At 38.7% G+C, this 12,623-nt stretch overlaps 1 protein-coding gene across 1 annotated transcript in view; it reads left to right on the top strand.

The window, feature by feature from the left end:
- LOC126335480 (Golgi apparatus protein 1) overlaps positions 1–12,314 on the top strand; it is a 130,443-nt gene extending 118,129 nt beyond the window's left edge. The window contains exons 15-16 of the mRNA XM_049998799.1: positions 1,514–1,620; positions 8,791–12,314. Coding sequence (XP_049854756.1) covers positions 1,514–1,620; positions 8,791–8,955 — 272 coding nt within the window. The 3' untranslated portion in view covers positions 8,956–12,314. The remainder of the gene's footprint in view (positions 1–1,513; positions 1,621–8,790) is intronic.
- Positions 12,315–12,623: the final 309 nt, after the last annotated feature.

Here is a 12,623-nt window from a genome sequence, read left to right as displayed (position 1 = left end):
CATTCAGAACCATTCAATAAATCTGAACATGATATGAAGCAGAAAAGTTTATCTATGCCTTTTCATCCTTCTTTTTTCATCTCACCCTCCTGTGGGTTGTGGGTGGGGAGGTGAGGGGATTATGAAGTTGACACTATTGACACATATGTGAATAAAACGCCATGTCTCAGATTTCGTGTGTGCAGCTGCTAGTGTAGAGAGGGTTACTTGTCCTGTTGGTGGGTGTCTGTCTACAAAGACATTTTTAAAGTGCCCAACAAAGGTGCGCGCAGGTGACATCAAGAGTGTTGCCGAATGGAGTTTCTTGGAGGGACCCTTTGCTGTTGTAGTCACATGTGTATCAACGTCGCACATGCCACAGGAGGGTGTGGAAAAAGGATATATGGAAAAGCATAAACACCCTCTTCTGCTGTAGGTTGTGTCTAAATCCCATCGTATGATTTTGAACAGTTCCCAATGGTTGCATAACTACACTCCAAAGGTGTGAGATCATGTTCAATGGGTTGAAGCCCCATGATGCCCTTAGCGAAGAATTGGATCTCTTGGGGGAGGGGCTGGGAAAGCATCAGTGTCAAAAGTTGTCAAGAACATCGTACTGTTGTGCACTGCAGATGCAGACTGTCGTTTTCTGCTGTGAAATATGTGAACAGAAATGCTTTGAGGGAAGGGATGGATTCAGTTATGTCCTGTGACACATCTTTAGGCCTTTTCGTCTCAGCTCTGAGCAGTGGTGTATCCAGAATGTTCTCTGGCCACCCATAAGAAAAGTGCACATTTTTAATGCTGGATGTCGCTGTTCTGACACATGTCACAGAGGTGTCAGGAGGGGGAGTGGAGATGTGGATAAGGGGAGGTGTGACAACCTCCCCGTAGTGTGACATTTCCCCTGACATCATTAAGCCATGTTACACATCATATAAGCTTCTGAGCTCTGGCCTTCTTTTAGTACATGCCGAGCATGCAGGTGATGTTCAGACCAAATTTCGAACTTTTGTGTCACAATGGGAGAAAATGAGGGGATTTCAAAAAAGTGTTTCTTTAATTTTGTTACACTGTGTACTTGTCTATGTAGGTTTTTGGCTACATTTCAATTGTGGCTACAGATATATAAAAAAGTTATTGGTAATGAGAATTGCTGCTGCACCAGTCTGTTGCTCCCTCCTACATCAGGCAGTTCATGTTGTTGATGCAGTAACTATAGAAGAGAGAGGGTCAAATAGGGAAGCTGAAATGTAGTTTTTTTTGTAAAAGGGCATTTTGTTGCTGTGTAATTGTTTCATTAGTAATTATAAAAAGATATATGTACATGTAAGAACATAAGATTTATGTGACCAGAGCCAGTAAGCTATAATTCCTACATAAAACACAAACCAGAATTTCCAATAACTGTGACAAAATGTATGAAATACTGGAAGCATCTAAATAATTATTCACTCTGCTGAGGATATTGTAGTAAAACAACAGACCTGCAAATTCCAGCTTAATTTACTAATTCAAATTTTACATTTTACAGATGTCCAGTGTTTACAAGAGGTACTCCAGGATCCAACAAAAACTCTTAAACCAGATTGTCAGGAGATGTTGACGAAAAGAATAGAGATGTTCAGGAATGCTGCCTTGGTATGTTACTAATACTTGTATATCTGTGTCTATGCAATCTGTGCATCAAAACAAAACAAAAATCACTTGAGAAAACTAAAACTATGAGGTAGGACAAAAAATTTAGTACTGCTGATATCTATGCTACTATATAAACACAAGCTGTTGTGTAACGTTATTACTAAAGATCTCAAAAAATTCTTGGTTGATATACTTCAAATTTTTACATGTTACTAATATCGTATAACAGGGAGACATTGTTACCAAAACATATCGAGAAGTTGTTGACAATCTTACTTCAAATCTTTACATGATACTTTAATAAATTTAAGATGGACACAGGTTATATATTTCTATAAACAGCATTGTACTGGATTTCTCTTAAAACTGACTGCATGAAGAAAAATGCTGTTTTATGAAAATGTGCGGTTTGGTCTTTTTCCTCACAGTCAGTTTTACCTATGAAAGTATGGAATTTACACCATTAGACAAATTTTATTTAAAACTATGCAAAATACTGTCACTGAAGCTACTGTCCTCAGAGATGTAGCAGCAGGAGATGTCTCGCAACCCCGTATACAAATGATTCCTACTGATTTTCTCAAACATTTTAGGAGACTTCAGTTCCCAGTCAAGGCTTTGTTGGTAATAAGGATAAACAAGGCTCAAGGTCAGAGAGAGGGGGGAAGAGGACATGGACAGAGGGGGTGGGGGGTTAAGGAGATTAGGATTTCCCTTAGATGTTTAGCAGTTTAGAAGCATTGCCAGGACCACTGGTACACATGTAAAAGTATACAACACTGTCATAGCTTTCAGTACAATTAGTTTCTTCCTCAGGGTAGTGAGAGGGGTAGGTTGGGAAAGATTAAAAAAGAGGGCCAGGCCACTCTGGTCACTGAATGAGAGGACCCCACCAGCGATTTTTGTCTCATAACGTAGAGGCAATTTTTGTTTATACATTTAACAGAAGCCACAAGATGCCAGAAAATAAGCATAAACAGGAGTAAAACATACTGATACAACATGAAATGAGTTCTTAGATTAGAAAAATTCGATTGCTACCTCTTTAATGAGAATTCCCTACGGTGTATATTCTAGTAGAAGTAATCAGTATGTCAAAGATCTTCCTAAGAGATCAGAATAGTGAGAATTTTTTTTCAGACAGCAGGGGCATGTAAATATACTAAAGTCTAGAATGATGACCAGCATATTGTTATTTAAGATGTTAGGCTGTGTGTCATCTAGCTGAGAATGCGATATCTTCCTATACATTTTATTTTTGTTTTCGTTGTCTGTCCAGTCTGTGTTAGGGTTTGTTAACTACCGGAAATCGCATGACCATTATATCGCAATAATTTTTATTTGATACTTTGGCTGGATACCCTTTCTGTTTCTACAAATTTGAGGTAGCCTAATAGAAAATACAAGGGCTATCTAGAAAGTAACAGATGTTAATAAAAAATTAATAATATGCAAAAACCAAATTTTATTGTAACAGGTTTGTCAGTACAATCTGTAGAAATGTGCCATTTGAAACTGGATTTTGGGAACCCACCTAGCACAAAAATTGTGATAATAAAGCTTCTTCACCACAATTTCATGCACTAAACTCCATGAAATTTTTGGGAAAATGTGAAAGTTCCATAATTGTGAAATAAGGATTTTCAGGAATTCTGTCTTTGATTTTAATCACTAGTTCATCAGTCATTGGGCTAGTCCTACCATTCTGGTCCCCACTGTGAACATTGGTAGGGCCATTTTAAAATCAGTGCTCAATTAGCTCACTCTTTATTTCGTTTCCATACACATGACCAAGGACACACTAAATTTCAGTTGGTTTGCAGTTTTTGGTCAACAAAAGCCTAGTCACAGAATGCGCCTCATACGTGGTGGGATTTTCTATTGCAGCACACATTTAACACATCACAGAAAGCAAAGTAGCAGACACAGACCACATGCTACCATGGCTGGATGCGTGCTGATTTTAGAAACATTATGGCATCAAGATGGCAGACGCAGCCCCGCCCACTACCACAATAGATCAAAATGTCTGTTACCTTCTGGATAGTCCTCGTAGTTTGTGAACTGTGTAAACTATGTTCTGTATGTGTTCTTATTTTAACTGTTTGTATGTTATTTACTTGAGATGGAAATGGGGAAACCAGTGTGGCATTTGACAAGTGGAAAGAAAAAAAAAACAAAAAAAAAACACCTAAATATTATGCTCATTCGCTAGTGTACCATACCACCGGTGATCAGTAATCAAGCATATGCATTCAGTACAGTTTTGTCTCACTTCCTTGTCACAAGTAATCACACCCTGTGTTAAGCTATGTGAACTTTACTTGCATTTTCAGATATGAGGTTGGTTTGAAAAGTCCTCGGAACGGAATAGAAAAAAAGTATTTACAGCAGTGAAACTATTTTCATTTTTCAATGTAACTTCCTTGTAGATTAATGCACTTGGTCCAACAATGTTCCAGTGCATTGATCCCATCTTGAAAATGAGTTTCCTCCAGGCCTGCAAAATTGTTGACAACTCCGGCTATCAGTTCTTCGTTTGAAACGAATCTTCGTCCACCAAGAAAAATTATCAGTTTTGGGAAGAAATGGAAGTCTGATGGAGCCATATTAGGTGAATAAGGCAGCTGTGGCAACAATTCATACCTTAATTCGTGGAATTTTCTATGGCGATGGCACATGTATGCGGGTGCACATTGTCTTCATGGAAGATGACTTTCTTCATGCCAAACCTGGCCTTTTTCGCATATTTTTTGTTGGAATTTGTCCAGGAGGTTAGCATAGTATTCTCCAGTAATTGTTTACCCAGTGGGGAGATAATCTACAAACAGAATCCCCTTCGTATCCCCGAACATTGATGCCAATACCTTTCCCGCTGAAGGAATTGTCTTTGCTTTCTTTGGTGGTAGAAAATCAGCATGTTTCCACTGCTTTGACTGTTGTTTTGTCTCTTGGGTATAGTAGTGCACCCAAGTTTCATCTGTGGTCACAAACTGGCAAAACAAATCTTGGTCATTTCTCCTAAAACGAGCCAAACATTGTTCCAATATGTCCAGTTTCGTGTGTTTCTGATCCAGTGTCACGAGTCATGGCCCCATCTTGCAGATAATTTTGATACACACCTTTAGATGACATCTGGCAAACATGAGCAATTTCACACACTTTGTCGGCAATCATCCATGACCATTTTGTGCACTTTTACATTGATTTCTGGAGTAGTGACACATCTTGGCTGACCACTGCGCGGATCATCATCTAAGCCGCTCTGACCAAATTTAAATTTAAATTCATTTGTCCACTTGGCAACAGTTGTAATGAAGGAGGAGAGCCCCCAGTGTATTCTGGAAATCAGCATGAATGTCCTTCGCTTTCATGCCTTTCTTTATGAAGTCACTACGCGAGAACAACAACAAAGCCACTTCACCACCACAGTTCTTTCAAGAGCACTGACGTGGCATGTGTTTACAGACAACAGTCCAATGAATATCATGTGAACAACTCGTTGTGCTAGTGCTGACCTCTCATTGTGATTCTGAGAACTTTTCTAACCACCCTCATACAATGCAACATTCACTGTTCTCTTGAGGAAGAAGATTTAATTGTTAATGGCTCCAACCAAGCATAGTTTCCACTTACCACAAATCATTACAGTAACAATGTAGGAATCGTTTATGTACCAAATCCACACGATTTTCTTGGAAAAGTGCTTTGTAACCTCCAAGGAGTACAAAATGCTTATGAGAAAATCAACCATGCTGTTGATACATCCAGTATAAATGTAGCAAACCAGTATCACTATTGTTATCTTCCAGCTACAATTACAAGATTTCTGACAATACTTTATGATATGTAAAATTGAAGTTGACAATGAATGAGATCCACTTAAAAGCTGTAGATTTTTGCCCATCAGTGATGGGGCCGGGGGGGGGGGGGGGGGGGGGGTTAGTTACACAGATTATTTGCAGAATTTATCAGACAGAACTATGTCATAAGAAATGTGTGTGTGTGTGTGTGTGTGTGTGTGTGTGTACACTGCCACTGGGTGGTCCACCTTGCTTTTGGCAACAGTATGGCAGTGGCCATTCATTCTGGTTGACAGCTATTGGGTTGCCATACCAATGTAAAATGCTGTGCAGTGGTTGCAGCAGAGCTGGTACATAACATTGCTGTCTTCGAAGGTGGTCCATCCTCTGATAGCATAGGTAAGCCTGTAACGGGACTGGAGTATAAGGTTCTGGGTTGGTGGATGGAACAGGTCTTGCATCTGGGTCTTCCACAAGGGTATGAGCCCTGTAGCAGGGGACTGGGGATGGGATTGGCATAGGGTTGGACTAGGATGTTGTGGAGGTTGGCTGGGTGAGGGAACACTACTTTGGGAGGGGATGGAAGCATCTTGGGTAGGATGTACCTCATTTCAGGGCATGATGATCCCTGTGGCAGGGGATTAGAGATGGGAGTAGCACAAGAATGGACTAGAATGTTGTGAGCGTTGGGTGGGTGACAGAACACTACTTTGGGAGGGGGTGGGAAGTATCTTGGTTACGATGTCCCTCAGTTCAGGGCATGATGATAGGTAGTCAAAGCCCTGACAAAGGACGTGGTTCAGTTGTTCCAGTCCTGGGTGGTATTGGGTGACAAGGGGGAGTGCTTCTTTGTGGTTGGTTCTTGGGAGGGATCTGAGATTCAGATGTGTCTGGGGATGTGACACAGGAGATCTGTTTGTATATGATGTTTGGGGGTCATTGCCTGTCTGCGAAGGCCTTTGTGATGCCTTCAGCGTATTGGGCGAGGTAGTTCTCATCACTGCAGATGCATCTGCTATGGGTGGCCAGGCTTATGGGAGGGATTTTTTAGTGTGGAAGGGGTGGCAGCTGTTAAAGTACAGGTACAGTTGGTGGGTTTGATGTAGACTGAGGTGTGGATGGAGCCATCTGAGAGGAGGAAATAAACATCTAAGAAGGTGTCATGATGGGTGGAGGAGGACAAGATGAAGTGTGTGGGAGATAAGGTGTTGTGACTGTGGAGGAATGGGGATAAGGTGTCCTGACCTTGGGTCTAGATTATAAAGATGTCATCAATAAACATGAACCAGACAAGGGGTTTGGGGAAGCTAAGAATGTTTCCTCTAGGTGGCCCATGAAGAGGATGACGCAACAGGGTGGCATGCAGGTCCCACGGCTGTGCCACGAATTTGTTTGTGTACATTCCCTTCAAAGATGAAGTAGTTATGGGTTAGCATGTAATTGGTTAGGTGTACGAGGAATGAAGTGGTGTGTTTGGAATCTGCAGGGTGTTGGGAGAGCTAGTGTTCAATTGTGGCAAGAGGGATGTTGGTGAATGAGGAGGTACCATGTACAGTGACGAGTAGGGACCTGGAAGGTAAGGGTGTGGGAGTGGCAGAGAGCCAGTGGAGGAAGTGGTTGGTATCTGTAATGTGGGAGGCTATGTTTTGGACAATTGGTTGCAAGTGTCAGTCAATAAGGGCTGACATTATTCGATGGGGGGGGGGGGGGGGGGACTGTAACTAGCTACAATGGTGTTCCACCGTCCATCCAACCTCGATAACATCCTATAGCACCCCTATGACACTCCTATCCCAAATCCCATGCCACAGGGATCATACCCTTGCAGAAAAGACGTGCTCTATCCACCCACCAGCACCACCTACTCCAGTCCCGTCATAGGCTTAACCTACTCCATCAGAGGTGGGGCCACCTGTGAAAGCAACCATATTATATACCAGCTCTGCTGCAACCACTGTACAGCATTTTACATTGGTATGACATCCAATCAGCTGTCAACCAGAATGAGTGGCCACTGCCAAAGTGTTGCCACAAGCAGGGTGAACCACCCAGTGGCACAAAATGCAGCAGAGCACTAAATGTGAGATTTCAATGGCTACATCACAACTTTTGCCATCTGGATCCTCCCCACCACAACCAGCTTTTCTGAGCTGCTCAGATGGGAGCTATCTTTGCATCACAACCTGTGCTCCTGTAACCTCCCTGTTCTAAATCTAAGGTAACTCACTGTCCTCCACCCGCCACTCATTAGTGTGTGTGTGTGTGTGTGTGTGTGTGTGTGTGTGTGTGTGTGTACACCATTCACTGTCCCAGTACCCCCACCCAATATGTGCCAAGTAGTTTTGTGGTGCCATCTCATACCCTAGTCTGTGAAATCGCATGTACAGCCATCTGCCACCTGACAGCTCCCACTCTCTCATGAACTGCTAGACACTGCCCCACAATCCCCTCCCTGCCTCCTACCACTTACATCTTTCACCCCACCCCATCCCACCCTGCACCACCACTTCACTCCACTACACTCACAGTGGGCCAGGAAAGAGATGGCAGAAAGCAGAGAGACAAACAAGTGTGTCCAGCATCTCTCTCTCTCTCTCTCTCTCTCTCTGTGTGTGTGTGTGTGTGTGTGTGTGTGTGTGTGTTTCCTACAAACTTGAGAAGGGAAATTTTATTCCGAAAGCTAGCAAAGCAAAGCTCTGTATCTTTTGTTCGTGTACCTGTCAACGGCACAGCGCTTCTGCCTATTAGTGAGTCGTCTCCTTTGTTCCTAAATAATACAATTTTACTGAAACGTCTGAAGATTTCTCTGCATTACAATGAAGAAAACTGTGTGTAGCATCTATTTTAAGACATTAGGTGCATCGTTTGTATATTCCAAATCAATATTGGACTCTTCTGGTAAGGAACTGCTTTCTTTGTATTATCTATGTCACCTGTTCATGAAGTAATCCAGAGCTCGTGCCTATTTGTTCACTTAAAGAATCCTAAGGGCTTCATAACTTCTTAATTTATAACCTCACTCCTGATGCAAAGTCCACGTAGATTTCTGTGATAGTGCCAGATGGAGTCTTAAAAGTTAGTGAATGTTTTCTTTTTTCTCTCATGGTTTTCCAGATCGTAAAGTAGCGCTGTCTGCTCACTTAGTGGTATGTTTATTTTTGTTTTACTTTTTATTGTTGAGAACATTACTACAGCTTTCTTTCTTTTTAACTGAAAATCAACAATACAAACATCTTGTCCGTGTTAAAATGTGTTCCTATCCAAAAGCCAAATATTGCTGGAAGTAGAATTTTTACAGCCTCCAGAAGATCTCTTATTTAAACTTACTATGTGACTATTGATTCACAGTTTCTTTTCACCGTTCCAGGTAGTGGCACCAGAAACTATTGAAGAGTTGTATGCAACAGTTTCACGATCACCTTCAAAAACTTATTTCATGATTGTGGCCCTGACAATGATTGGTGTTATCTTCATAATGGGTCTCTCATGTGGACGTCTCACACGAAGAACTCTGTTAATGAAAAATAAGTAGTGCATTGTGTAACAGTGAATATTGTGTATGTATATATATATCCTGTATATGTGTATTGTTTATAAATGACTGAAGACGATTTGTTTTGTAAGCGATAATGTACATATGGATGAATGTTTGGCACGGCTGAATTTTTAGTTGTTACTGTGTGTCCTGTTCCATGAACTAAATAAGACATATCAGAAGAACATTTTTGACACTGGAACTAAATCAAGTTTAAACTGTTGTTCTTTCTTACAAACCTTTTTTTTCTTTTTGTATGCTGTAAAATTAGTATATTATTTGCATTTAGATCTTTTAATTTTCCTGTTGTAATGAATGGAGAAAATGACACCATAAGCCACTACACAAGTAGTTTGTATGCTGCAAGAAATGATGTGGACTTTTAAGTGTGTTGTATCTTACTGTAATTAAGCCATTTGTCAGTGCCATGTCTGTGTTGTAGTTTCCAGTCAGTAATATGTTTACAACGAATAAAAAATTTTGTGTTATGAGGGTGTTAACAGGATATTTAAGAACTTGTTTCTAGAGGTAGATAATTAGAAGCTACATGAAATAATGGTTTCAGAAGGAAAGCCATTTCAGGACAAAAGAAGTGTGTCCCATTATGTTTTGTCTTGTGCTGTTTTCAATTCTTGGAGCAAATTGTTGTACTACTTTATACCTGTAAGGTTTTATACCAATTTACTTCTTGGGAAGTAAGTTAAATTCAGAGTTTTGCCATAATTTCCTATACCCTTTCAAATTAAAACTGAACACAGCTGGCACATTCTTTTATAAAATTTCTGTGATACCAGAAAAATGTGTATTCTGCATTACTTTGCAATTTTTAAGATATCATCAGATTGGTATGTAGCTTTCCTCTGTTATGGATAATCTGGTAAACATTGTTTTTCAAATTAAAACAATAGAACCAAGGGGTACATGTAGTGAAAATTATTTAATACTTGTGTGTAAGTTTCGGTAAATTTAATGCTCAACAGGCATAATTTCATTGCAAGTCTGCACCAGTTTTCTTATTCTTTACAATGAGAAAGTTTACAGAACAACCACAGTAGCAAAGACACGATAAGTGTTTTTTGTGTTATGGTGTTACTGCTCACACAACAACAGACTTCTGTATTGTAAAAAAAAATAATAAGGCAATCATTTGAAGATCAGCTAAATTGCAGAGGAATTGTATCCTAAACAGTGCAAACAGCAAATTGTGTGTAAATTTTGGTTGCCCCCATTACTGTTTTTTTCTAATTTAAATATATTTGGATGATATATATGTTAGTTTTATAATTTTCATGTTAAGGACGAAGTAGGTTTACACCAAAATGATTAACTATAATCAGATTTTTGTATATCCAGCTAATATTGCTCATAGCTAAGAACAATTTGTATCCCTTGTGTTTTTTACATATATTTATCATGTTTTGGGATACTTTGAGGGGCTTTGACTCACAAGAAAACTTTTGTCTTGAATTGGATTAAAGTGAGTAAAAGTATCTATTAAATTGAATAAAAGATCTTGAATTGGATTAATATGAGTAAAAGTATCAATTAAAATGAATTAAAAATCATGCATTATCAGTCTTCTGGTGGCAATGTCAATATTTCTAAGACAATACCAGGTACAGAATAAGAAGAATCATATTTAGAATCAGTTAGGCTGTATTCAAACCTTGGTCCATAAGCACTGCCTTTCATAGACAAATATGTAATTTTTTGTTTTTCAATGCAGCATCCATTTTGAAATTATGTTCCTCTCCTTTTCGTTAAAGACAATGGCTTGGTGAATTTGTAAGCTACAAATGCCATCTACTTAATTTTATTATCTGTATTAACAACCTCTTTGTATTTATAGTAATTGGTTTCTATACCACTCCTTAATCTGCATGTGACTTTTAGTGGTGTGTGTTATTTTCCAGATATGTTGCAAGTTTCCATGAATTCTGCAACTTAATGTACAGTAAGAATTATAATAAAGGTGAGTAAACTTTCCATTATGATGAAGAAATGTGTGTATTGTGTAATTTACTTGGCGATGTAAACAAAAAAACACAGTGGAAGTATCAGATTAAATTGAAATGAGATAAATGTTTCACACTCCGTTGACTGATGAACACATGCTGGTGTTCTTTATTTCTGATCAAATGTAGTGTCATCATATCTTCTCTTTCTCCTTTCTCTTTTTCTGTTTCAATAAACTTGAAGCTCTGCTGTTGGTCTTTCATAGCTTTGTATGGTGATGAATCAGGTCCATTGATTCTGCATGAATTGAATTGTATGTATTGTTATTACCCAACAGTTTTATGAGATGTGAAGTGGAGTGAAATGGGTGTACATTTGCCTACACAGCCTTCTTATTTTGTACATTGCATTGTAGTTGTTAAAATATTGCTTATTATTTGCATATGCTGTTTTTGTATACAAAAAGTGTACCGACCAATCTCCAGCTGCTGTTATACACACACACACACACACACACACACACACACACACACACACACACATAAAAAACGTTTGGCAGAGTTCTAGTTCCATCACTGTGATGCATCTCTAAACCTTCAGATGCTTCAGACTGCATTTACAATGTAATGGCTGAAAAATTTGTTCATTTTAATCTTGCAACCTGAAGTAATAAAACAGCCCCCACATGACATTAAAACACCATGTGTTACTGTTCTAAGTTTTGCAAAGTCCCCTTTTGAGTTTTATTAATATATTTGTTTAACTGTAATTATACAGTAAGAAAAGAACTGCTTGTATATTGTTTGTACTGCATGTAAATATTGTCACAGATTCTCAGCAATGAGATTCTTTTCCCCTAAATGTATTAGAGATTGAAAGAAGAATTTTTACTGTTTATATTTTTAACACATTTTATAAAGGATTATTTTGTAATGAAAATAAATGATGATTTAAACTATCATTATTTTAAGCAAAAATGTGAATAATAATGTCATTTTAGCAACCATTTTAACACCAGGCATTAAGTATATGTATAAGTTTTTAATTGAAAGGCTCTAATTCTGTAGTTCTGTGAAATATTGTGAATGTCCTTGTCATCCCACCATGGGGAGTAATGAATATGATTTTAGGCATTGTTTAGAGTTTCCTAGAAAGATTTAAAAAGTTCATGTTATCATGTGCTTCTGGAGAAGAGTAGCTTCCAACATGCTCATAAAATATTAGGCATGTTTCTCAATTCAGTTGTAATTGGCTAATTTTGATCAATTGACCCACATAGTCATTATATTTGATTTGTGTTAGTACTAGAACAGAAACTATGCACACTGAAAATGTATGCAGTATTTTCTTCTGTAAAAAAACTGAGGTGCTATTGAAATAAATTCTTTATATAAAAGTTATTATTTTGTTCTGAGTTATGAGCAGGAATGTCTTAATACATTATAATTTCAAACTTCCTTATTTTACCTAGTACCTGATATTCTAATAATTCACTCACTGCATTAGGACTTCACAAGTGGTTTTCAGGTAACTTATGGTGAGCCTTATCTTATGGCAACTTCGGAGAAATGCACACCACTTGTCCTGTTCCACTATTAATATCAAAAATAGGAAGTGTATGTTGCAGTTTAGCAACAACCAAGTCTCACAAGCCAAAGATTTGTGGAACAGGAGAGCTCCATACCCTCTGGAGTGTTCTAATTGTGCTT

The sequence above is a fragment of the Schistocerca gregaria genome, chromosome 2 (genome assembly GCF_023897955.1).
Source record: "Schistocerca gregaria isolate iqSchGreg1 chromosome 2, iqSchGreg1.2, whole genome shotgun sequence".
NCBI classification, from domain to species: Eukaryota; Metazoa; Arthropoda; class Insecta; order Orthoptera; family Acrididae; genus Schistocerca; species Schistocerca gregaria.
The sequence above is the reverse complement of the archived record's forward strand: the minus strand, read 5'-3'. Positions and strand labels throughout refer to the sequence as shown.